We start from the raw sequence: 25739 nt of genomic DNA, 5'->3' as shown, positions 1-25739 counted from the left end.
CAATTTTCCCATGGTCAGGCTCAGATACCCTGGCCAGCACAGAGCCTGGCTCCATCTTGAACTGGGCAGGGGGAAAGGAAAAAGAGATGACAATGACAGCTACCAGTCATACTGTACCATCTGCCATCCACAAGGCAAGGAAAGGGGATGCTAGAATGGCATGCAGCTCATCACAGAAGCGGCATGTCGGGGGGTCTGCCCCGGAGCGGCTGTTTGCCTCTTTGGTAGGCTTGCCTCAGCTCCTTAAGTTTCATGCGGCACTGCTGCGGGTCCCTGTTATAACCTCTGTCTTTCATGCCCTGGGAGATTTTTTCAAAATATTCCAGCATTTCGTCTTTTGGAAGGGAGTTCTGATAGAACGGATTCGTCTCCCCATACAGCGATAGATCCAGTACCTCCTGTTCGGTCCATCCTCGAGCTATTTTGTGATTCTGGGACTGCATGGTCACTTCTGCTGATGAGCTCTGCATGGTCACCTGTGCTGATCAGTTCGCAACGCTGGGCAAACAGGAAATGAAATTCAATAGTTTGCAGGGCTATTCCTGTCTACTTGGCCACTGCATCCGAGTTGAGAGCACTGTCCAGAGCGCTCACAATGGAGCACTCTGGGATAGCTCCCAGAGGCCAATACCGTCGAATTGCGTCCACACTACCCCAAATTCGACCCAGCAAGGTTGATTTCAGCACTAATCCCCTCGTCAGATAGGAGTACTGAAATCGATTTTCAGAGCCCCTTAAGTCAAAAATGGCTTCATCGTGTGGACGGGTGTAGGGTTAAATCGATCTAATGCTGCTAAATTCAACCTAAACTCGTAGTGTAGACCAGGGCTAAGAAAAAGAAACTCAAATAAAAGTGTGAAATAAAAATTTAGACCTAGCCCATGCTCCACACATTGCAGAAGTGATTCCTTATTGCATGTTATGTGAAACTATTAACATTCCCACTTGTCCTGATATAGTGAATTTACCCAGAGGAAGTAATTACAGTAGTCAGGGAGGGAATTTATCCAATTCTTTTTGTGCTAATAATTAAGAAATAAGACAGGTACTGTGTTGTGACACATTATAAGCCTGAGGCAACATAAGTGATGAATTAACAGTTCATGCCCCGATATTAACAAACTACTGATGCCAAACTTAGTTAAAAATGAATGTTTAACTAAGTCCATGCCATGAGATTGGGTCACGTCCACATCCTCCTAACACAACTTTCACATTTACAATCATGCATCTTAAATATAAAACAAGTTCATGCTAACTGATAGAACACCAAATTCTAACAAGACAAGTTGTCAAACATCTTTCCAATTCCATGTTTACAATTGCAATAAGATGTTTTATAATAGGGTATTATTGGAAAAAAGTTATCAATCGGGTGACATTTTACAGATTCCATAGATTTTAAAGCCAGAAGGAACCATTATACTCTTCTAGCCTGACATCCTGCTTAACATAAGGTACAGAATTTCACCCAATAATTTCCTGTATCAGGTTCCAAAACTCCAGCCAGTCCTTATATGATTGGGATTGTATCATTATGTTGGCCTTTAAAACAAAAGATATATACATAATGGTTATCCATGGAGGTTGTGGAATCTCCATTATTAGAATTTTTAAGAACAGGTGACATACACACACCTGTGGGATGGTCTAGGTCTACTTCATCCTGACTCAGCACATGGGAATGAATAAATGACCTCAAGCTCCCTTCCAGCCCTACATTTCTATGATTTCTATTAATCTAGATTGGGTTTTTTAACTGACTAGTGATTTCTAGTACATCAGTTTTTGGATGCTCAACTTAAGATACCTTAAAGGCCCTGATTTTCAGAAAGTGCCAAGAACTCACCCTGTGAAAATCAGGCCCTGTTAAGGGGTCTCAAGTTGGGTACCCAAAAATATACACATCACTTCTGAAATTCTTGGCCACATTGTTAAATAGGAGGCTAGAAGTTAACAACTTTTAAATCTTCCTTAGTAGAATGTTTAAAGAAACAGCTAAATGCTTTCTAATATATTGAACTTTTAGAAACAGGTAAACATTGCTAACCACCCATTTAGAAAAATGTGTTCATGGACGCAGTTCATCCTTAAGCAATAAAATATCAGGGTTCAACAGAAGAAATTATGTAAAGTTTCCTATATAATGTAGGTTTTGATTTGGAAATCCCAGCTGTTTGCAGCACCTCTGGCTCTGGTATTATATGCTTAATCAGTGAAAAAAAGCTTTCTTACTAATAATATCTTTATTCTTATCTTAATTAGTACCTTTTGTTATATTTTTCTGCAAGTGTTGAGAGAGTCTGTAACCTACATAATAAGTTCAGTTCCTCTGAGGTAGAACATGCAAAGCTTTGAGAAAATACGTCAGATCTACTGTGTTATGAAAGACCATTGAACAATTTTTATTTTGTGGAACAAAGTTTTAATAAATTGAGTCACTGTATATTATGCCAATGAGACTGGAGAAAAAAGTGTCAACACGGAAAAAATTTGCTTTTGTCCTGGGTATTTACTTCCTTTTTTTTACAGATATGTAAACACAATAGAAAGCAATATTTTAAAATGGAAAAATATCTATTTTACCTGTTGATGAGATAAATTAACATGTTCTTCAATGAAGATATGACTGCTGCTGATCCTTGTGGGATCTTGTAAATGAGAGAAATCATTTTTTCCCACCTTAAAACCAGCTGCTATAGTAGATTTATTCATAACAGGTACAGAATTTCCCTTAATAAAATCCTGTTTTGCTCCACTGACAAGATGCCAGTTATCCTACTAGCTTATCAGTATCCTGTTATAATGTAGTAGCAAACATTTACATTGTATATATCCCTATAACTAAATAACCCATCCGAGAAAGAAGCCTTGCGGAATGTAAATGAAGAACTTTAACAAAAAAGTACTAATTTCAAAGCAAGTGGCCATTGTGCATGATGACCAGATGTCAAAGACTCTAAGTGGATTCCTCAGTCTCCATCATCAAAAGAAAAGCCCGTGTGAGTACTGATAATGTCAGCTTGTTTTCTGTGAGAAGAAGCTATAAGTATGGATTCAAGGAAAGATCCTTCATCTCTGGACTGTTTGGACTCTTACAGGGCAGAAAACTAAACAAGAAGACAGAGGTCCCCAGAGATATTCTGGGTAGCCCTGAGAGGCTTTTGGGAAACTGGCAGGTTTGGTATTATAGACTGACTCACCTGTACATATATTTTACCTGTTTTAACCTCTCAATAACTCACTTCTTTTTCTTAGCTAATGAACCTTTAGTTAGTTTTCTATAGAATTGGCAACCAGCATTGTCTTTGGTGTAAGATCTAGAGTACCAATTGATCTGGGGTAAGTGACTGGTCTCTTGGGACTGGGAGCAATGTGATGTGATCTTTGGTATAAGTGACCATTTATCAAAGACCAGTTTGCCTGGGTGGCAAGATAGACTGGAGTGGCTATGGGGACTGCATCTGACTCCATGGTAAGACTGGTATAGTGATCCAGGAGTTCACTTTTGTGACTAGCTTGGTGAAACCTAATTATAGACACACCACCAGTTTGGGGTGCATGTCCTGGGTAGGCACACACAGTTGTGAGCCACTCCAGACACCATAACATTTTACCTCTATATTTGGCACTGATGCACCAATACTGGAATACTGTGTCCAGTTCTGGTGTCCAAAACTGAAGAAGGTTGTTAAATTAAAGAGGGTTCAGAGAAGAGCCAGAGAATGGTTAAAGGGTTAGAAAACATGCCTGATAGCGATAGACTCAAGGAGCTCAATCAATTTAGCTTAACAAACAGAAGGTTAAGGAGTGACTTGATTAGACTTCATAAGAATCTATATGAGCAACAAATATATTATAATGGGCTCTTCAATCTACCAGAGAAAGGTATCACATGATTCAATGGCTGGAAGTTGAAGCTAGACAAATTCAGACTGGAAATAAATTATAACCGGCAGAGTAACTAACCATTACAACAATTTACCAAAGGTTGTCTGGATTCTTTATCACTGACAATTTTTAAATCAAGAGTGACTGTTTTTCTAAAAGCTCTGCTCTGGGAATGATTTGGGGAAAGTTCTATGGCCTGTGTTACTCAGGAGATGAGACTAGACTATCGCAATGGTCCCTTTTGGCCTTGGAATCTATGAACTCAGAGTGCCGGGATGGGGGAGAGGGAGGGGAAAGCTAGCCCTGTAACCATGGCACCTACAATTTAGCAAGGTGACTATTAATAATGTTAAAAAAGGTATGCTTCAATAACTAATGTCTGAACAAACAAAAGTTTATCAAACAAGAAAACCTATTCTTCTACTCTAGTCCTTTCATCTTAAGAATTTCAATGTATTAAATAATTATGTGGACTTTTATTCATCAAATTAAAACATCTATTTTACAGTTTCCCACGCATCTTCACAAGGTTAAAGAGTGAAGAAGCTACAAGCTTACCTCCAATTTTAGCTGTCAGAGTATGTTCTGTGACCAAACAATGAATCGTATTGTTTAACTGTAGTGGGGTGTTACAGTTGTTTCCTAATGGTCAAAGAAATCTATCCTCTATGCCCATTTAACTCTTTTTCATGTAACACTGCATTTTTGCCTAAATCCCTGTTACATGTAAATATGCAGCTACCGTGGAAGTAATCTTTTTGGAATTGTATATTCAGTTCTGAAGTTGAAATAGTGAAAAACCAGACTTTTTTCCTTTTTAATTAAATGAACTCTTGAATACCATTAGATATTCTGAAGGTAGCATAATTTCATTTAGTTTTAAGCACATTGTGGATATGTCTTTTATATTTACATATGCTTATTTTTTATCCAAAATTATATCAATATGACTACCACATAAAAACAGATGTTCCCAGATAGCACAAGTTGTGCGGTTAATGCATGTGCACACATAAAAAAAAATCAGGAAATTCAAAGTTGTGTTTCCCTGGCTGCTTCTGACAAATCAACATGAAAAATCAGAGACTATTCACCAGGCTGATTGCACTACATACTCAACCAATCTGACCTTAAATTGAACTTGCTATCTAGATGCTCTTCTTTCAGTGTTGCTGGGTTATTCTCCACCCACTCTGAAGGGACACCTTTATAGCCTTTAACAAGCATATTCTTTCACCAACAAATTCTAGCACTGAGACTAATAGCAGATTAGAGATCACAGTCATCTTGAGGGAAGTAAACCTCACAGGCTATTGTCCAAACATATTAGGTAAACAGATTTACATCACTGAAGAATCTGTCCCAATGGCACGGGCCCCAGGCCATGAACTAAGTGTTGCCACTTTCACCATAACAATCAAAATCTTCCCTGTCCTCATCATCCACGTAATCAAAACTGTTGTTGTGAAGACAAGAAGCCTTCATTAATCAAGGCAGTGCTCCCTGCTCCAATTTATTCAATGTCACTACAAAAGTCATCTCTCCACCTTCACTATGACACCTCCCTTAAATCTCTTTAATGAATTATTCAGAGAAGGAGTAAGCCTACTTCCTCAACTCTACAGAACCTTACCCCTTCATCTTTGCTCTTTGTTCCTATTTCCCTCAGTCCTTCCTCCTTCCAGTTCCTTTTGTCCCATTGCCATTATTTATGCTATACACAATAATCTCTACTTGTCAGCCAAGCAATTGCCCAAGCTTACTACTTCCAGGAATCTTTCAAACCAACCACCTCTGCACATGCTCTTTTACCTGATATCTTGTGCTCCATCTCACCTATGTCTTGTCCATTAGGTTGCAAACAGTTTGGAGCATGGCATGTATCTTGTTCTAAGCTTGCACACCACTATGCAAGTTTACAGTGCTATAAAGCTGACTTAACAATACTGAATTTATTTGGATGACATACTTCTTTCAAATCCAAGAAATATTCTTGCTTTTACAGTTTCCTAGAATTCAACTGAGCTCCTAAATGGTATGGAAATTGGGATTGGAAATCTCTAACTTCTGGAAACTGACTTGAAAGCCAAGTTAGTTATTCTCACTGGTGTAACCCAAGTACAAAAGAATGCACTTTTTGCCTTATGGGAGGAAAGTCTGATTGCCTCTTTCTCTATATTTTTAAAACCTGAGCTATAGCTGTAGCTAGACCAAAATGAATATAGTTATATATTAAGGGTTGCCATCCAACTCCAGTCTATAGACGATGATTGGTTTGAAGCAACCAGTGTATGTTGATAAGTATTCTGAAGACTGATGAAGACCAAATTTCCTTGATTTACTATTTTCCAAAGTTCTGGTTTGAAATTTTCTGGAGATTAAGAAACTGTTCGTACATTTTTAATTCATACACTTTTCCTTTAGTGGGGTGGGCATAAAGTTGATATGCAGAAGATTTATTGTACTTTCAAAGGCCTAGTTTTCTTTTTCAAAGGATCTAACACCCTGTTGAAGCTTGAGCTAACCAAAAAAACTTTAATGCAAGTTCTAGTTATTGAAAGCACACACCAAATATTAATATTAGCTTTCATGAAGTGAACTCTGTCCCATTCCTACTGATAATGTCTGAACAAATAACAGACTGACATCAAACTTGTCTTGTTACAGTGAGTAGAGTCATACTATTCTCTACTGTTGTTCTGTTTAGGAAAGTCAACAAAAAGGCAAAAGTAGAAATGTGCAAATGTGAACTTTCATGGTGAATGCCTGAAAGGTGTCTTGTCTTCAGAAGCAGTCTTTAAATATATGTCTTTTCTTCCTTGTCTGTAAGTAAAGGGGATTTTGTTCTGGAATGTAATTTAGTGCTGCATCACATCCTTCCCTGAAGAACATCTGACCTTTAAAGGGCAAAGTAATTATCCTTCCTTTCCAGGTTAAATGTCCAGACCAAGGGTTTACTTACAAAATGTTACCTTAAAAACCAGAGTTTACAGCTAGATTTTGTGACGATAGGAAAACAACATCTATACATGACACTCCGAAAACTTTACTGCTAGGGAAATGAAGTCTTAGAGAGGATTCTTCATAGCAGTCAGCTACACATGATCTACTCTCCAATACTACAGAATAACTTTTGGAAGTTTGTCTTACTTGTGAACGGATTTAGGACCAACATTTTAGCACTGCTCTAAAATATGTTAGAAATAGAATAAATATATCCTTTAAAATATACAGTCTTCACCTTATTTGTCTCACTGAGGACATGACCATTATGCTTATTATACAGTGCACTTTTCAATGAAGAGCAGCAATGTGGTAGACAAATTAAGCCAGCCTTTCAAGGGCATGTCAACAAATGGAAGGAACATCAGAACAACTTTTTATTTGCTGCCTTGTTTATCTACTGTTTACCATTTTAGATGTGTTAACTGTCTGACACGTTCCACATTCATGGCGAAATTACTGTAGGAGTCATTTTCTAATTACACTATCTCACAATATGTTGCTTAGTGATTTCCCTAGACATTTTTGGAAACATCAGACATCTTCATATTTAATTTGCCTACATTCTCAGAATTGTAGGTCATCCAACAGTGTCGTTCTTTGGCTTCAGCTCAAAGCCAGTCAAAATCTCCTACAGACTAGGTGTTATCAGATGGGTAGAGTTCTGCTTGTTTCTTTCAAGAAGACTATAAAGAAAATGGATCTGAATTCAAATTGTTGAAAAGCCAAGAATAAAACTGAAATTCCCCTGTAACCAGGACATTTTTCTGCCTGAGCCTCATAAAGTATACACGCACACCACACTATATCCAGACCTATGCCCTTCCTAGTATTTGGTTTTGTGACAGACAACAAAAGCTTCAGGCTAAGCTGTTTACACAAACCTCGCTGTTCTTCAGTTTTCCTTAAGTATCCCTTGTTCCTTCTGTCAGAGACACCAACCCATCTTACACCATGTTTAGCAATAAGATCCACCTAATAGCATGAGCCTGCAATAATTACCGGGTTTTACATACGGTTCTAACCCCTCCGCAAGGGTGACATAAGGAGCCCTGCATCCATAATGCAGGATCATAGAAACACCCCGCTCCAGTACACTCAAATTTAGCTGATGTCCATAGCAGCAAGCACACTAATATCTTTTTGGGCTGCAGGCCTGCCACACAGTGCAACTCTCAGTAAAGATAAAGGCATTCAAAAGGGAACTAATGGAAGAGTTATTTTTAAGAATTAATGAACAACACACCTCTAGGACCTCTCTGGAGGACCAGTTTAAAATTGTTGTAGCAAAACACCACAGACTCAGAGTGACAGAACCTAAACATGAAAGAAAAGAAAATGGTCATGAAAGAAAAAGTTACAAGAAATAAAAGAGGGGGTGCTGGAAAACTCTGCTCCTGCAAAAATATTGGCAAAGTGCAGCTTGATGATAGAGCAGCTAGAGAACGGAATGGTAGGTAAGAATAATCATGTATTCAGGGTACTGGTAGAGAAGAATTCCTGACCCAATTAACTTTACAGGAAAATCTGTTGCAAGCTGAAACCAAGTGAAGATGAGGAACTAACTTACAAGAAGAAAGAATGCACCAGCTCTAAGCAGGAGAACATATAACCCAAGAATGGAGGTGTGAATGCCCGTTTTTGACTCTGATGACCAGGAACAAGTTGTGAGGGAAATCAAGGATTAATCAACTACATCATTTCAGAGAGCAAAAACACTTCTCATATTCAGCCCAAAGCCAGGTCTGAGTTCAGAATGTACAAAAATTAACAACCATTCTAGGCTGAGTGCATCACATACCCCACAGAGTGTTACAAGGGAGAACTACATATGAAGTCACCATGGCGGGGAGACCTCTGCACACCCACTGTGTCTTCCCGAGGTTGTCACATAAGGTGTGATTTAGGGCAAGCCAAGGGAGGAGTCAAGAGATGCATAATTATATAGCAGTTCATGCAAAGTAGCACAGAGGGCGATGCAGTCACTGATCTAGTCCACAGGTGAGAGAAGGGAGGGAGAGGGAGAGGGAGGGGGGGAGAATGGGCGAAAGAAGGGATTCTGTTGCAGTCCCACACTGAATCCAGACTGTGCAATCTCACTCACATCATCCATGTAAACTCCAGTTATTCAGTCTTCATGCAGATAACAACACTTTCAACAGGATCCTGAATGAAATTTAAATGTGCTTGGTTTCATGTTTGATTTCACTTGCAATATGTGCTTTGCTACATTTGTACTTTTTATATTGCTTGGAACTAGGAGTGGATACATGAGCAGGAGCTATGATTTTGGGTACTTTCAGCAACTCCCACACCCTAATTTCCTCCCAGACGCTGTACTCCCAGACCCTGCACCTCCAGCACTCCCACACCCTTACTCCTCCAGGAGTAAGCCTGGGGCACCTCTCCACCGCAGTATAGTACTGTACAGTATATAATGCCTTTTGTTTGCCCCCAAAAAATTTCCTTGGAACCTAACCCCCTGCATTTACATTAAATCTTATGGGAAAATTGGATTCGTTTAACACCATTTCACTTAAAGTTGCATTTTTCAGGAACATAACTACAACATTAAGTGAGGAGTTACTGTACTTGAATTTATATAGGCTAACTTTTTTAAACCAGTGCTTCTCAACCTTTCCCAAATACTGAAACCTGAGTCCTGCCACCCACATATTAAGCATGTATCTTAGCTTTGTAGTGCCCCCCATGCCATGGAGCCCCGGGCAGTTGCCATCCCCTAAAGCTGGCCCTACACTTGCAACAACCCTAAACCTGTCCTGTGATGCCCCCCTTCACAGGTCATGACCTACAGGTTGAGAAACACTGATCTAGATGAGATGATGTACCCCATGGAAAACCTCTGAGTATCCCCAGGGGTACACATACCACTGGTTGAGAATCACAGTTTTAAACCATGCACAAAACTACTACAGTTAGAATAGCTTTGAAATGTTTGCTTTAGAGTGTGATTTTCAAAAGTGTGTAAGTCAACTACCCACCCCAAGTGCCACTGAGTTGACTTGTACTCCTGAGTTATACACTTTTGAAAATCCCAATCAAAATGCACATGACTCCAAAAACACTTCAAACTGTGTAACCTGTCGCAGACGCCAAGCCAACAGCAACAAAGTAATTTGATTATGTACTATCAGACGGGAAAAATTTTAAATACACACTACCACCAGGTAACTCCTGTTGCACTTCCCACCAGCTCTGAGTGGTAGAAGTTGTCTCCTTGGTGATTTCAGAAATATTGACTTTCAAAGGTTGTCTTGTACTTCTTGCTTCCCTACATAATTACTATACACCTCTACCCCACTATAAACGCGACCCGATATAACCCAGGTTCGCATATAGCATGGGAGCAGCGGGGCTTGGGCAGCGCCTTAAAGGGTCCGGGGCTCCAGCTGCTGTGGGGAGCCCCGGGCCCTTTAAATCACTGCTGGGGCCCTGTCGCTGCTACCCCGGGGCTGTGGCAGCAGGGCTCTGCTGGCTATTTAAAGGGCCTGGGGCTCCGGCTGCTGCCTCAATTTTGTCCTTTCCTACATCCCAATCTTTTTTCTATAAACATACAAAATAGATATATTTAACTTAAGTAAAAATCTACTCATGTCCATCTTACAATATACAGATTATTTGTGAACTATATGCCTTGCTTATTCCTTCTTTAAACATACATTTCAAGTGACAACATAAAATCTTATAATATATAGCTTCATTTTTTCCTCACTTAAAAAATAAAATCAGGATAGCATTTACAACAGCATCTTCAGTTCTACAGATGAATTTCTTTAGACTTAAACTACCAATATGATAATACTTGAAATATTTACAAGATCAGGAAAAAACATTAAATTACCACAAAGTACAATTTCCTGTTATTTGCCTCCTTAGTGACATAGGTAGACAGAGATGCCAAGAAATGTCTAACCTACCTGCTCCAACTTCTTTTTCTTCCTCTTCAATGTTGTTCTTGATACTATCATATTCCTCATCAATTGTCTGGTTGCCACGTATCTGAGACAGAATTCTCCGTGCTTTCTGAGTTTGGCCTTTCTGAATCAGCCAGCGGGGGCTTTCAGGAAGAAACAGGAAGCCAAAAAACTGTATAATTGCTGGAACTGCTGAGAGGCCCAGCATGTACCTACAAACAAACAAAAATATCTTTAATTCAAACTTTAAAAAGTCTCACATCTGCAAGTTCTCCAGCTCCCATTAGCCACTTTCTGAAAACACATCCTGCAGCATAAATAACCAAATGGGTGAATGTATGTTCACAAAAGCAGCTTCCAGAATTTTCAATCAGAATCAAAAGGAATCTTGAAGAGACTGTCGTGCTGCTTACATTTAACTTAAAAAAGACAAATATTCACTACAAAGACTAACTTGCAATTTCATCTCTTTACAAAATAATTACTTTACAACACATCTGCTTTTATGGCCGCACTTCTCAGCACCACCAACAGAAGACTGGACGTTATAATTGCCATTTCTACAGGGCAATTCAAGTTGATGGCCCCAAAATGTAAAACTCCCCCAAGAAGGTCCCATGCTGTTTTAAAAAAATCCCAGGAGATGGAGAAAATAGCCTCAAAAACAAATGCTATGGCAGCCTTAAAAATACCAAATTCTTCACTGGGAAACCCGTCAGAAAATGGGGAAATGGCAGAAGTGCTAAATTACCTTTTTGTTTCAGTTTTCACCAAAAAGTTTAGTAGTGATTGGACGTCTAACATAGTTAATGTCAGTGAAAATGAGGTCGGATCAGAGGCTAAAATAGGGAAACAAGGAGTTAAAAATTACATAGACAAGCCAGATACCTTTAAGTGCCCAGGGCCTGATGAAATATATCCTAGACTACTCAAGGAGCTGACTAAGGAGCTATCTGAGCCATTAGCGATTATCTTTGAAAAAGCATGGAAGACAGGAGAGATTCCAGAGGACTAGAAAAGGGCATATATAGTGCCACTCTATAAAAAAGGGAAATAAGGACAACCCGGGGAATTACAGACCAGTCAGCTTAACTTCAGTATCAGGAAAGATAATGAAGTAAATAATTAAGCAATCAATTTGCAAACATATAGATGATTGTAAGGTGATAAGTAACAGTCAGCATGGATTTGTCAAGAATAAATCATGTCAAACCAACCTAATAGCTTTCTTTGACACGGTAACAAGCTTTGCAGATGGGGGGGAAGTAAAGATATATCATATGTAAGGCTTTTGATACTGTCTAATGAGCGTCTCATAAACAAACTAGGGAAAATCAACCTAGATGGAGCTATTATAAAGTGGGTGCACAACTTATTTTAAAACCATTCCTAGAGAGTAGTTATCAGTGGTCCACAGTCAAGCTGGAAGGACATATCAAATGGGGTCCCACAGGGATCAGTTCTGGGTTCAGTTCTGTTCAATATCTTCATCAGTGATTTAGATAATGGCACAGAGATACACTTATAAAGTTTGTGGATGATGCCAAGCTGGGAAGGATTACAAGTGCTTTGGAGGATAGGATTAAAATTCAAAATGATCTGGACAAACTGGAGAAATGGCCTGAAGTAAACAGGATGAAATTCAATAAGAACAAATGCAAAGTACTCCATTTAAGAAGGAGCAATCAGTTGCACACATACAAAATGGGAAATGACTGCCTAGAAAGGAGCAATGCAGAAAGGTGTCTGGGGGAACATAGTGGATCACACGCTAAATATGAGTCAACAGTGCAACACTATTGCCAAAAAAAAAAAAAAAAGCAAACATCATTCTGGGATGTGTTAGAAGGAGTGTTGTAAATGAGACGTGAGAAATAAATTCTTCCATTCTTACTCAGACCTCAGTTGCAGTATTACGGCCAGTTCTGAGCACCACATTTCAGGAAAGATGTGGACAAATTGGAGAAAGTCCAGAGAAGAGCAACAAAAATGATTAAAGATCTAGAAAACATCACCTATGATGGAAGATTGAAAAAAATTGGGTTTGTTTAGGCTGGAAAAGAGAAGATTGAAAGGGGACATAACAGTTTTCAAGTACAGAAAAGGCGGTTACAAAGAGGAGGGAGAAAAATTATTCTCTTTAACCTCAGACAATAGGACAAGAAGCAATGCTCTTAAATTGCAGCAAGGGAGGTTTAGGTTAGACATTAGGAAACACTTGCTGTCCGAATAGTTAAGCACTGGAATAAATTGCCTAGGGAGGCTGTAGAATCTCCATCACTGGAGATTTTTAAGAGCAGGTTAGACAAACCTGTCAGCTATGGTCTAGATAATACTTAGTCCGGTCATGAGTGCAGGAGACTGGACTAAATGATCTTTCGAGGTCCATTCCAGTCCTACAATTCTATGCTGGGATCACAAACACACATGATAACACAATATTCACTAAACACTAGGGTAAATCAGGACTAACTCCACTGAAATCAATGGAATTGAACTGGTATAAAATCAGCTACAGGGTAATCTGGCCCATAATTTCTTCTATTTCCCACCCCTGATGGCTCCATTCTTATGGACCAGAATGTGACTTAAGCAAGTGAGGATACTGCCCTCTGAAATGCTTGTAAGATAGGATGCTCATCAATTTCAATCCAGATGGCTCACAAGAATGAGTCTGGAGGTAAAAGCCCCACATGTCAGCAATCGCAGTAGTGAAGAGTCTTGGGTTGATAAATACCCCAAGTCCTTACCTGGACTATTTACAATATTGTTTTTGGTTTGTTTTTTTGGAGGGGGGGAAGGGAACTTAGGTTTGTCTCTTCAGTGAGAGGAGGGAGGGGAGGAAATGATGAGAGAAAATTGGTTATAGAGAGAGGGGACAAATTCTATTTCTGATGCTTGAGTCAAAATAGAATTCTCCTCACTCTCCCATAGCCATATTGGTTTTTCAGGGCTTAAAAGTAACACACTTATGTTGTGTCAGTAAAGCTGGTGTGAGTCTAAATATACACAGGAATAAGGATCTATGGAGTAGACATTTACAATTTTCTGACTATATGCACAAATGCAACGGAGAAACTTCATTTTAATTGACACAGGACCCACCCATGTTAAAAAAAAAAAAGAGTTCATTTCTGACTTTTGGAAGGCAGTTTGCCTCGATCCAGCTCTAAAGTTCAATTCAAAACAACATCATCATCATCCATATGTGGAGTTGGAATTTACTGTTCCATCTACAATATGCTGCCTGAGCTAACATTCTGTGATCATCTCCAGGGTTATGGTTGGGAGAACTAGCTAGGCTGCCAATGCTGGAACCCAGTAATGATTAACAACCTTATGTCATATCTTGCCCTGGCTACACAGGGCAATTAGAACAGAAGACAAAAGTAAACTGACAGTACGGAGTTCTAGGGTTCTGATCTATGTGCTTGCTTATTTCTTCTGTTTTATTTCTTCTAAAATAAAATGACAGACATGAGTAATAATAAATAATGTATTTGCAAACACAAATATATTATTTTCAAAACAGTAAAACTGAAATACCATTACATATTTCTAGCACACTGCACTGAAGAATTATAGACTATAAATGATCCAATCATACACACGTCTAGAAACAGATGTTTGGCTCAGCTGTAAAGTGAGTTTTTTCCTCACACTGAATCCAGGATATTCCATGACATCCAAACCTAAAGCAGATTTCCACTTATGCATAACTAGTTTTCACAATTATATGTACTCAACGTATTTCTGCACATATTTTTGTTCAGAATATACTCCAAAGCATCCCCACGTGTATGAAGTTTATATAGTTTTCTGGTTTTTCAGCATGGTACTGAAAAAGTGTTATTTAGCTCACAAAAAGGTCTTTCACTTAAAATATCACAGTAGGTAAGGCAAAGGCAGAAGTCCTCCAGTTTCATGACTTATCTCAAAAAAATCTTAAAGAATAAAATGTCCTTCAGATTTTCTAGGCAAAGTTTGATTTGTTTAGAAATTATGGATATTCAAAAAAGAACATCCAGGAAGGTAACAGCATAATTTAAGTAATTTCGGTTTTTTAAATTCATCTTTTTACTGTACCTGAAAATATCTGGATATTTTATTTCAAATGGTCCTGGAACCACTCTAAATGCAGCTAAAACCTTGTTCACTTCATTAGTTATCTTGACTGTACTAGCTGCAAACATACCCCTAGTAGATTGTTTATACAGCAAAGTTTAGTGTACAAACATCCTCACACCCTGAAATAATTCCATTAGCTAACAGAATTAACAGTGGTTATTTTAACTGGACCTGAAAAACAAATGTTTTTCAGTCTCAAGGTGCATGCTTTCAGACAGAGGGTGGGGGCAACAAAATCTCATTCCTGGACATTTTGCAAAGTACAGTATAAAGATAAAACAACCAAAGAGTGGGGAGAGGGATCATTCAAACATTAGAGGAATTTAATTTCAGGCCTGCTACCCAAATTCATTTAGTGATAAGCCAAAACATGGTTTCAATTGAAATGGAAGCAATATAAAGGCCATTGAAAAATTTATTTATGGGTTTAATGAAGCTAGTAACTGCAGGGCAAAGAGGCAGAGAATGGAAGAGGAGGGGGATGAAGGAGCATGTAATAGCTAAGGTGAAGGAGGACAGGTTGGCTAGTCTGAACAGTGCGCACCCATCCCAATCTTTCATATCAACCTGTGGGTAGCAGATTTAAACTTCTGGCTACTAACTTATATCTTAACTTTAGCAAAGTTTTTGATACGGTCTCCCACAGTATTCTTGCCAGCAAATTAAAAAAGTATGGATTGGATGAATGGACTATAAGGTGACTAGAAAGCTGGCTAGATCATTGGGCTCAATGGGTAGACCTGGGGATTTACAGTGAACAAGAAGCTGGACATGAGTCAACAGTGTGCCCTTGTTGCCAAGAAGCCTAATAGCATATTGAGCTGCATTAGTAGGAGCACTGCCAGCAGATCGAGGGAAGTGATTATCCCGCCTCTATTCAGCACTGGAGTATTGTGTCCAGTTCCGTGCCCCTCCACTACAGTAAGGATGTGGACAAACTGAAGAGAGTCCAGCAGAGGGCAAAGAAAATGATTAGGGGGGCTGGAGCAGATGATTTATAAGGAGAGGCTGAGGGAACTGGGATTGTTTAGTCTGCCGAAGAGAAGAGTGAGGGGGCATTTGATAGCAGCCTTCAACTACCTGAAGGGGGGTTCCAAAGAGGATGGAGTTAGGCTGTTCTCAGTGGTGGCAGATGAGAGAACAAGAAGCAATGGTCTCAAGTTGCAGTGGGGGAGGTCTAGGTTGGATATTAGGAAAAACTATTTCACTAGGAGAGTGGTGAAGCACTGGAATGGGTTACCTAGGGAGGTGGTGGAATCTCCGTCCTTTGAGGTTTTTAAGGCCCAGCTTGACAAAGCCCTGGCTGGGATGATGTAGTTGGGGTTGGTCCTGCTTTGAGCAGGGGGCTGGACTAGATGAACCTCCTGAGGTCCCTTCCAACTCTAATCTTTTATGATTCTATGAACTATCAGGTAGTAAATTCCAAACCTTATCTGTGAGTAGACTGCAGGAAAGATGTTGAAAGGACAAGTAAAGACAACTCAGGAAACAATATCCTGTCACCTACTATAAAAAGAAAAGCAGACACTACAAAGAGAAAGTAAATCTAGAGAAGAAAGCTGCACTAGGCAAAGCTGATTGAGCAGCATTTGACCAACATATCTGACAAATATCACCAGTATTCACTAGGTAATATGCCAATTAGCCATGTGGCTATCACACACTATTCATGAATATATTTATTCAATGAACACCAGTAAACTTCATCAAATCATATACTCAACATATGGTTCTTCTATCATTTGTCCATCTCTAATAGTAAGTTGATGTTTTAAAGAGAGGACTGAATATATTACAATCACATATAGTACATAACTGGTTTATTCCTTTAAATTACAGAGAGTGTGACAGCAGAGCTGACTTTCAACCTGGTCTATGAGGTTTAGTCCTCTACATTATAGACAAAAGGTATATATTTCCTGTTTTGTCCATGATAAAGTGCTTTATCAATATAATTAATATGCCTGAGTGATATGTTTGTAGTCACAATGGAGTATGGAGAGCAAGCCAAGAGGAAAAATACCTGACGAGCCAAGAGTATAAATCTACTGCAAGTTAACTAGCTGCCTGGTCTGGAAATGAGAATAACTTTCAGTCTAGATTTGGTATATTACAGTAGAACATAGGTCCTAATGTCACTCCAGCAATTTTAAAAAACGTACATCTAGTGAGCTAGCGTTCAGAAATCAAATATATTTATTTCCTATGGAGAGTATAAGACTTCGAATTTGAAGCCAAACGCCTAACAGAAATGAAAAAAACCCAGCATGAAATTTAATATACTTTCTGTAACATTCCTCCTCAGAGACATCACTACAATACTTTTGAGTTGGCATTGGGAGAGTATATAAACATGACAGGAGAATCATGCTGATTTTTTTTTTTTGCTTTGTTTGTAATTTAATATCCAGTATTTGCAAGAACAAGTAGAGATTAGCGAAGGTGTTTACCATTTTCACTGTCATTAGCAGGTTAAAGAACATTTAGGTAAATTAGATGTATTCACATCAAGAGGAAAATTCACCCTAGGATACTTGAACTAGATGAAGCAATCTTGGAACCATTAGCAATCATCATTGAGAACTAGTGGAGGATGGGTGAGGTCCCAGAGGACTGGAGAAGAGCACACACAGTACTTTATCTTTAAAATGGGGAGCAAAGAGGACTGGGGAATTCTAGACCAATCAGCCTAACTTCGAAACCTTGAAAGTTACTGGAACAAAATTACTGTAAGTACCTTGAAGGTAATAGGGTTATAAGGAATAACCAGCACAAGGATAGTTAAGCACTAAAACAGGCTTCCAAAGGGAGATCATTGGAGGTTTCTAAGAAAAAGTTAGACAAACCCCTGTCAGGGATGGTCTAGGTTTACTAGGTCCCAGGGCCGCCAGAGGGGGGGGCAAGAGGGGCAATTTTCCCCAGACCCCGGGCCCCACAGGGGCCCCCACCAGAGTTTTTCGGGGGCCCTGGAGTGGGGTCCTTCACTTGCTCCGGGGGGCCCGGAAAACTCTTGCGGGGCCGGGCGCAGGAGCTTCTTCCGCTCCTGGTCTTCGCCGCCGAAGCGGGACCCGCCACCGAAGTTCAGCTCGGTCTTCAGCGGTAATTCGGCGGCGGGGGGCCCTTCCGTTCCGGGACCCACCGGCGGAGTGCCCCAAAGACCCGCGGCGGGATCCGGCTGCACTTCGGCGGCGGGTCCCACTTCGGCGGTAATTTGGCGGCGGGGGGGCCCCCGCCGCGGGTCTTCGGGGCACTTCGGCAGCGGGTCCCGGAACGGAAGGGTCCCCCGCTGCCGAAGACCCCAGGCCCCCGGAATCCTCTGGGCGGCCCTGCTAGGTCCTACCTCGGTGCAGGGGACTGGACTAGATGACCTCTCAAAGTCCCTCCTAGCTCTACATTTCTGTGATTAGGTAAGTGCCTGGGAAGCCCAATCAAAGGTCAGGGCCCTACTGTTTTTAGTTACTGTACAAATAAATCAAAGACAGTCCCTGCTCCTGAGAGCCCAGGGTCTCAGAAAAAACAGGTGGATGAGAAAGAAAGGAGGATGAGGTAACAATAAAACCAACTGAAGTTCCATAAAAGCATATATCATTTTGGATGCTACTGCAATGACAATAATAAAGATAAAGATATCAATTCTTAGGCCTTGTTTTGCTCCCTTACGCCAGTGTAAAGAGGCAACACGTATTCACAGTTATACCAGTATAAAAAGTGCTTATACCATCATAGAAGGTCTAATTTGGCAAAGCAAAATAAGCTATTTGGTATAACTGCATCTACACCAGGGCTTTCACCGGCTTACCTATGTTTGCAATAAATAAATAAATAAATAAATAAAATCATACCCCTTACTACAGTTATACTAGTAAAACTTAAGTGACGTCTGAGCATTCAAGTGAGAGCTCTGCCATACATACCCTACAGCTGTTGATCACTAACGTAAACAGACCTATGAGCATCAGATTATTTACCAGGTAAGGCAGCTATTGTTTACTTCCACCTACTGATGGATCTCCACCAGATTCCTACTTTTATCTTTTCAATACTGTTAATTTACTATAATCTTTATATTGTCTATAAAATATAAAATTATATATAATATAAATATAAAATATTACTATAATCTTTATATTTATATAATCTTTATATTGTCATTTTTCCTCTAAGTAATACAAATAATATATTTAAAAATATCAATGGGTTTGATTAGCAATACTAGGCAAATCACTGATTTTTTTTTTACTTTGTTGGCAATTGTCAAAAAATCATTTGGGGTCAAACTGAAAACAAAATTTTGAAATATTTTGGCAAACTGAAAAGTTGGGAAAAAAAAACTTTGAGGCAAAACCAAGTGCTTCATTTTGAATATTTATTAAAATGTTTAATTTTTAAAAATAAAGTTTGAGAAAATTTTGCAGTGAAGTCATTTCAACTAAAATAATTTTTTATTTCATTTAGCTGTTAAAACAAAACATTTTGATTTTTTCCTGAATTTTTGGGTTTTCTTTTAAAACCAAAACAATTTGGCAAAATAGACACAAATTCACAAAATGTTTTGAGATCACTGAATCTACATTTTCTTCTACCACAAAAAAGTTTTATTCGAAATTTTTCGCCCAGCTGTATTAGCTAGGTTCCTGGTTCCCATATGTGGAGATGTCAGAAGTTTGTCAGGTTCTTCAAAAAGTATGTTGCTCCAGAATGGAATGAGTGTGCACAAGAACAGTGGAATACTGTAAAGAAAAAAGATTTCCTACTGTAATAATTTTAAATATAGCAGAAAATGGGTGTAGAGAATGAGGGATATAACTATTATTTTTCTGAATATTAGATGTACCTCATTTTACCTGCTTGATAGTATTCTGTCTGACTGCCTGGAGTTAAACCAAAAGAGGCTGTTGGGAGGGTTGGAGGAACAAACAGGAAACAAAATGACAGTGGTAAGGTCTCTCCAAGAAAATTACCAAGGGTCCTTAAGAGAACAATGGGGGACCTGTTCATTGGGAAATGCCTACCAGCCTGTCTCCATCCAGGTTAACAGTTCTATTTTTCCAAGCCCAGAGTCTAAAATCAAAGAACTGCTAAGGCCAGCTCTGCACTACAAACTTCTACTGGCATAGCTACTTAGGTCAGGGCTGTGATTTGTAACGGACATAGCTATGCTAACAAAAGGCCATAGGGTAGATGCGGTTATACTGGCAGAACTTCTCCATTATAAATTGCATCCACACTAGAAGCACCTTGCCTGTAGAGTATACCAGTGAGGCTATACCAGCAAAATGCTCCTAGTGTAGATCCTCAGCCATTAAAAACCTCTGCCTTGAGACTAAGGCTTTGTCTATGCTACACAATTTTGTTGACAAAAGGAAGTCTGTCTCTCCCAGCCCAGAAATGGAGGAAATTGGGCTAAGGGGAACTTACCAGAAGTGGCAATGAAAGATTAAGGTTTAGGTAATATCAGAGGTGTGTAGACTTTTGGTTGTTTTAAGTCTCTTCTATGCTTGCTTCATACCTTCTGGTGTATAAACAAGAAGCTCATTTTGCCATTCTCCACTCCTCTGGGATCTCGTCAATCCCCCATGAATTTTCAAAGATAATTGTTAGCAGGTCTGAGATTGCTTCAGCTAGTTCCTTATGTACCCTACCGTGAATTTTATCAGGCCATGCCAACTTAAATACATTTAAATATTCTTTAACCTGTTCTTTACCTGATTTTGGCTTGCATTCCTTCCCCCTTGTTGTTAATATTAATAGTGTTCAGAATCCGGTCACAATTTACTTTTTTAGTGAAGACTGAAGCAAAACAGGCATTAAACTCAGCCTTCTTGATGCCATCAGTTATTAGCTCTCTCTTCCTGCTAAGTAGAGGACCTACACTTTTCTTCATATTTCTTTTACTCCTAATGTATTTATAGAACCTCTTCTTATTGCATTTTACATCCCTTGGTAGATGTAACTCATTTTGTGACTTGACCTTTCTGATTCGGTCCCTACCTGTTTGTGCTATTCTTTTGGTTTCCATTTTTGTAGAATAAACATATATATAAAATGTACAAGGTGCTCTCCATACGCATAGGAAGACAGTTCCTGCTCTGAAAACCATAGTCTTAAAAAAACCTAAACACCACACACACAGTTGAAGAGTTATCCTCTTTCCCCTACTAGTTCCTAACCAAACATTGGGGAATGCATGTTGGAGACTGAGGACATTTCCTACCAGAAGGGTGGAAAGGTGTACTGATATTCACTTCTGATGAAACCCCAGACTGCTTAACTCCTAGCAGCCAGAAAATCCTTGTGATGTCTGGACTAGTGATCTCTGTCTGTCCAAGCCAAGTCCATTTAAGGGGACCCAATCCCAGCCATTAGGTAAAAAGCCATTTGGCTAATGGTTAATATAGTTTTGGCACAAATACTAGTAAGGTAAATGTTTTTATAACAAGACAGGCATTTAGAATCTGCTCAAAAATTTAAAAGGGAACTACTGGCAGAACATGAAAAAAATCAAAGGTTATTTTATCTTTCACTTCAGGTTAATAAGTTTACAGAAGAAAACTGAAAGCAGATAACTGACACTTGAAATAAACTGGAATGGTAATTTACACTTAAATAAGGTCACTGTTCTGAGTTACATGCAACTGTACTTTGTTCTTCTGTCTGATTTAAAAATTAAAAAAAAAAAATCCTGAATCTGTAAAAGCTAATTCTTTAGATACTGACAGAGGTTTTCCAAACATGCCTAACAATTCATTTATTTGCTGTGTATTGTAAGCTATGCAAAAAGTTTAATTTAGTTGCATAATTATATAAAAACACAGTCCAGATAAGGCCTTTCATGCTTGTCAGACACACATCCTCAAAGCATAATAAAGCCCTTTACATTTGCTGTCCATTTGTAGCTTTTATTCCCCCCCACCCACAAATAAGCAGTTAACTCTTGATTTAATCTTAAATAGAGCACAGGATCTGGTCCAAGAGGTGACGATAATTAAGGCTAAGATTATGTCACAAAGGTCACGATTTCCAGAGACCGCCATGACATTTTCCACTTCAGTCCCAGGGCAGGGGGGCTGGAGCTGTCAGCCGATGGGGGGCCTCCCATGCGGGCAGCAGTTGCTGGACCTTCCCTCCCCTCTTGCAGCAGGGCTCAGGCTCAGGCTCTCGTTACCCTGTCAGCCCCATTTTTCCAACAGTTATTAAAAGTCAGGGATAGGTCACAGGCATCCATGAATTTTTATTTATTGCCTGTGACCAAAATCTTAGCTATAACTAAATCGCTCAGTAATAGAGACCAAAATGCAATTAAATTCAACATCCTTGCGGCGGGGGGGTGGAGGGAGGTAAGCTAGTAAAGTGGAAACTTCATGGAACAATCACAAGACTGACATGCCTGAAAGCTGCGTGGAAATGTTTTAAAAACATCATAATACAGGCTCAAACTATATGGGGAAAAAAAAATCCACACCACCACCACACACAGCAAAGAGACCAAAAAATTGCCACTATGGCTAAACAGAGTAAAAAAAGGCGGTTAGAGACAAAAAGACATCATTTCAAAACTGGAAGTCAAATCCTATTGAGCAACATAGGAAGGAGCATAAACTCTAGCAAGTCAAATGTAAAAGTATAATTCAGCAGCCAAAAAAGAATTTGAAGCGCAACTAGGCAAAAAAAACCTGTTTTTAAGTACATCAGAAGCAGGAACCCTGCCAAACAATCAGTGGGTCCACAGGATGATCAAGGTACACTAAAGGAAGAGATGGCTGTTGCGGAGAATTCTTTGCATCACTCTTCACTGAATAGGATATGAGGGAGATTCCCACACCCCTGAGCCATTGTTTTTTAGGTGACAAATCTAAGGCCTGGTCTACACTAGGACTTTAAATCGAATTTAGCAGCGTTAATTCGAACTAACCGCTCAACCGTCCACACCAGGAAGCCATTTAATTCGAACTAGAGGGCTCTTTAGTTCGAATTTGGTACTCCACCCCAACAGGTGGAGTAACGCTAAATTCGACATGGCTAGCTCGAATTAGGCTAGGTGTGGATGCAAATCGAACTTAGTAGCTCCGGGAGCTATCCCACAGTGCACCACTCTGTTGACGCTCTGGACAGCAGTCCGAGCTTCGATGCTCTGAGCAGCCACACAGGAAACGACCCGGGAAAATTTGAATTCCTTTTCCTTTCTGGACAGTTAGAATCTCATTTCGTGGTTGGACATCAGGGCGAGCTCAGCAGCACCGGCAGCAATGCAGAGCTCTCCAGCAGAGGAGTTCATGTAATCTCTGAATAGAAAGAGGGACCCGGCATAGACTGACCGGGAACTCTTGGATCTGATCGGTGTGTGGGGCGAGGAATCTGTGCTTTCGGAGCTGCGCTCCAACAAACGGAATGCAAAGACCTACGAGAAGGTCTCCAAAGCCATGATCCAGACAGAGGATACAGCCGTCATGCAACGCATCGCCGCGTGAAAACCAAGGACCCCAGACAAGGCTACCAAAAAATCAAAGCGGCAAACGGACGCTACGGAGCCTGCCACCACTGCCCCACCAGTGACCATGGACTCTGATGATGGGACAGTGTCGACGGACAGTTCCTCGACGATGTTCACGGACGGGGAAGATGAGGAAGTGTTTGTGGAGGACGAGGCAGGCGAGAGCGCTTACAACGCTGGTTTCCCCGACAGCCAGGATCTATTCATCACCGTCACGGAGATCCCCTACCAACCCTCCCCGGCCATGAACCCGGATCCTGAATCAGGGGAAGGAGCAGTCGGTAAGTGCTTTAACCATGTTAACTTTTATTCTTAATATAACAGGAATCTGAAGTGTGTGAGAAGGAGGTCTCTCTATATATGGTGATAGAACAGAAATCCTCCTGGGAGATATCCACGAAGCTCTCCTTCCGTTAATCGATAAGCATCAGCAGGAGGTTCCTGGGGAGAGCTGCCTTATTGGGTGCTCCGTGATAGCACCCTTTTCCGCGCGAGGCTTTCATGCGGTATTCAGGGAGCATTGCCTCCCCGAGCATGGCTGCATCGGTCCGTGGTTCGTGATAGATTTCACGCAGCATGCGCTCTCTATCTCCTTCAGTGCCCGTCCTCACGGTGATCTCGCTAGGAGACTCATGCATCTAAGTAGTGGAATTACTGTTATGGTGCGCCTGGTCCAAAGTATTTTTAATAAATCCACGGACAGACGGCATAGCACAGACTCAGCACGCAGCTGCGTGACGAGCGTAACGGAAAGCCAAAGAATATAATGGACGCTCATGGAGGGAGGGGGGAATGAGGACGCAAGGTATCCCACAGTTCCTGCTGTCTCCGAAAAGTATTTGCATTCTTGGATGAGCTCCAAATGCTTCTAGGGTCAAACACAGTGTCTGCGGTGGGTCAGGGCATAATTCGGCAATTTGCGCGCACACACCCCACCCACCACCAGAAGTGAAAACAATCCTCTGTTGACTCTTTTACATGTCACCCTATCTTTACTGAATGCTGCAGATAGACGCGATGGTGCAGCACTCAACACCAACATCCTTGCTCCCCCCACGCTATGGATGGCTGATGGTACAAAACGACTGGTATCCGTCCTCATCATCAGCCTATTGGCACATGGGGCAGTGCAAAAGGACTGGTAACCATGCGTACTAGCATCTGTGAGGTCGATCAAGGGCGCCTGGCCCTAATTTTTCATGGTAGATGGTGCAGTATGGCTGGTAACCGTCCTCATCATTGCAACAGGGGGCTGAGCTCCATCAGCCCCCACCCTTCCTGTGTAAAGAAAAGATTGAATTGCCCCTGGACTAGCAGAGGGATGATGGGCTCCTTCATCCACAGTAATTAATGTCCTGCCTGGACTATCATTGCAGCTGGAGGCTTCCTTCCACTCATTTCTCACAAACAAGTCACTGTGTCTTATTCCTGCATTCTTTATTACTTCATCACACAAGTGGTGGGACAATGGTATGGTAGCCCAGGAAGGCTGTGGGAAGGCCGGAATGAACAGGTGGTGTTGTTGCAGGAGCACCCCCTGTGAATAGCATACAGCTCCAAATTTATGCAGGATCGGACACAGAGCAGCTGTGCTCTCTGGTTCTATGATACAGTGGTTCTCTAGTACACTTGCCCATAATCTAGGCAGGACTGATTCTATTTTTAGATACCAAAAAGGAGGGATTGACTCAGGGAGTCATTCCCAATTTTTGCTTTTGCGCCCCTGGCTGCTCGGCCAGGGGCACTTATGACAGCACCAAATGGGGCAGTGCAAAAGGACAGGTAACCATGCCCATCTTATTACCAATTTATGGTATGGTAGATGGTACAATATGGCTGGTAACCATCTCTGCTGTCATGCAAAAGCAAAAGCATGCTGCTGTGTAGCGCTGCTGGACCGCCTCTGTCAGCGGCATCTAGTACACATACGGTGACATACACAAAAGGCAAAACAGTGTCCATGGTTGCCACGCTATGGCGTATGCCAGGGCAATTCTGGGAAAACGGGCTTGAAATGATTGTCTGCCGTTGCTTTCCCGGAGGAAGGAATGACTGGCGACATTTACCCAGAATCCACCGCGAAAATTATTTGTGCCCCAGCAGGCACAGGGGTCTCAACCCAGAATTCACAGAGACAGCCTAGACTCAGTTAATTGTTCGCAAAAATGTATCTTTGCAAGGAATTCACTCCGTTTCCCATCTCACAGCTTCCACTGTCTCCAGACCTGCCACAGCATCCCCCTCGCAGAGGCTGGCAAAGATTAGGCGGAGAAAGAAAAAGACAAGGGACA

The 25739-nt window shown here is 40.6% G+C and overlaps 1 protein-coding gene across 2 annotated transcripts in view; it reads right to left on the bottom strand.

Annotated features, from left to right (window-relative positions):
* The window catches only part of SLC2A13 (solute carrier family 2 member 13), a 343282-nt gene that overhangs the window by 217964 nt on the left and 99579 nt on the right, over window positions 1-25739 (bottom strand). For both annotated transcript variants that reach the window (XM_044992726.1, XM_044992736.1), the window contains exon 3: window positions 10833-11041. In XM_044992726.1, coding sequence (XP_044848661.1) covers window positions 10833-11041 — 209 coding nt within the window. The remainder of the gene's footprint in view (window positions 1-10832; window positions 11042-25739) is intronic.

This window comes from Mauremys mutica, chromosome 1 (genome assembly GCF_020497125.1).
Source record: "Mauremys mutica isolate MM-2020 ecotype Southern chromosome 1, ASM2049712v1, whole genome shotgun sequence".
Lineage (NCBI taxonomy): Eukaryota > Metazoa > Chordata > Testudines > Geoemydidae > Mauremys > Mauremys mutica.
The sequence above is the reverse complement of the archived record's forward strand: the minus strand, read 5'-3'. Positions and strand labels throughout refer to the sequence as shown.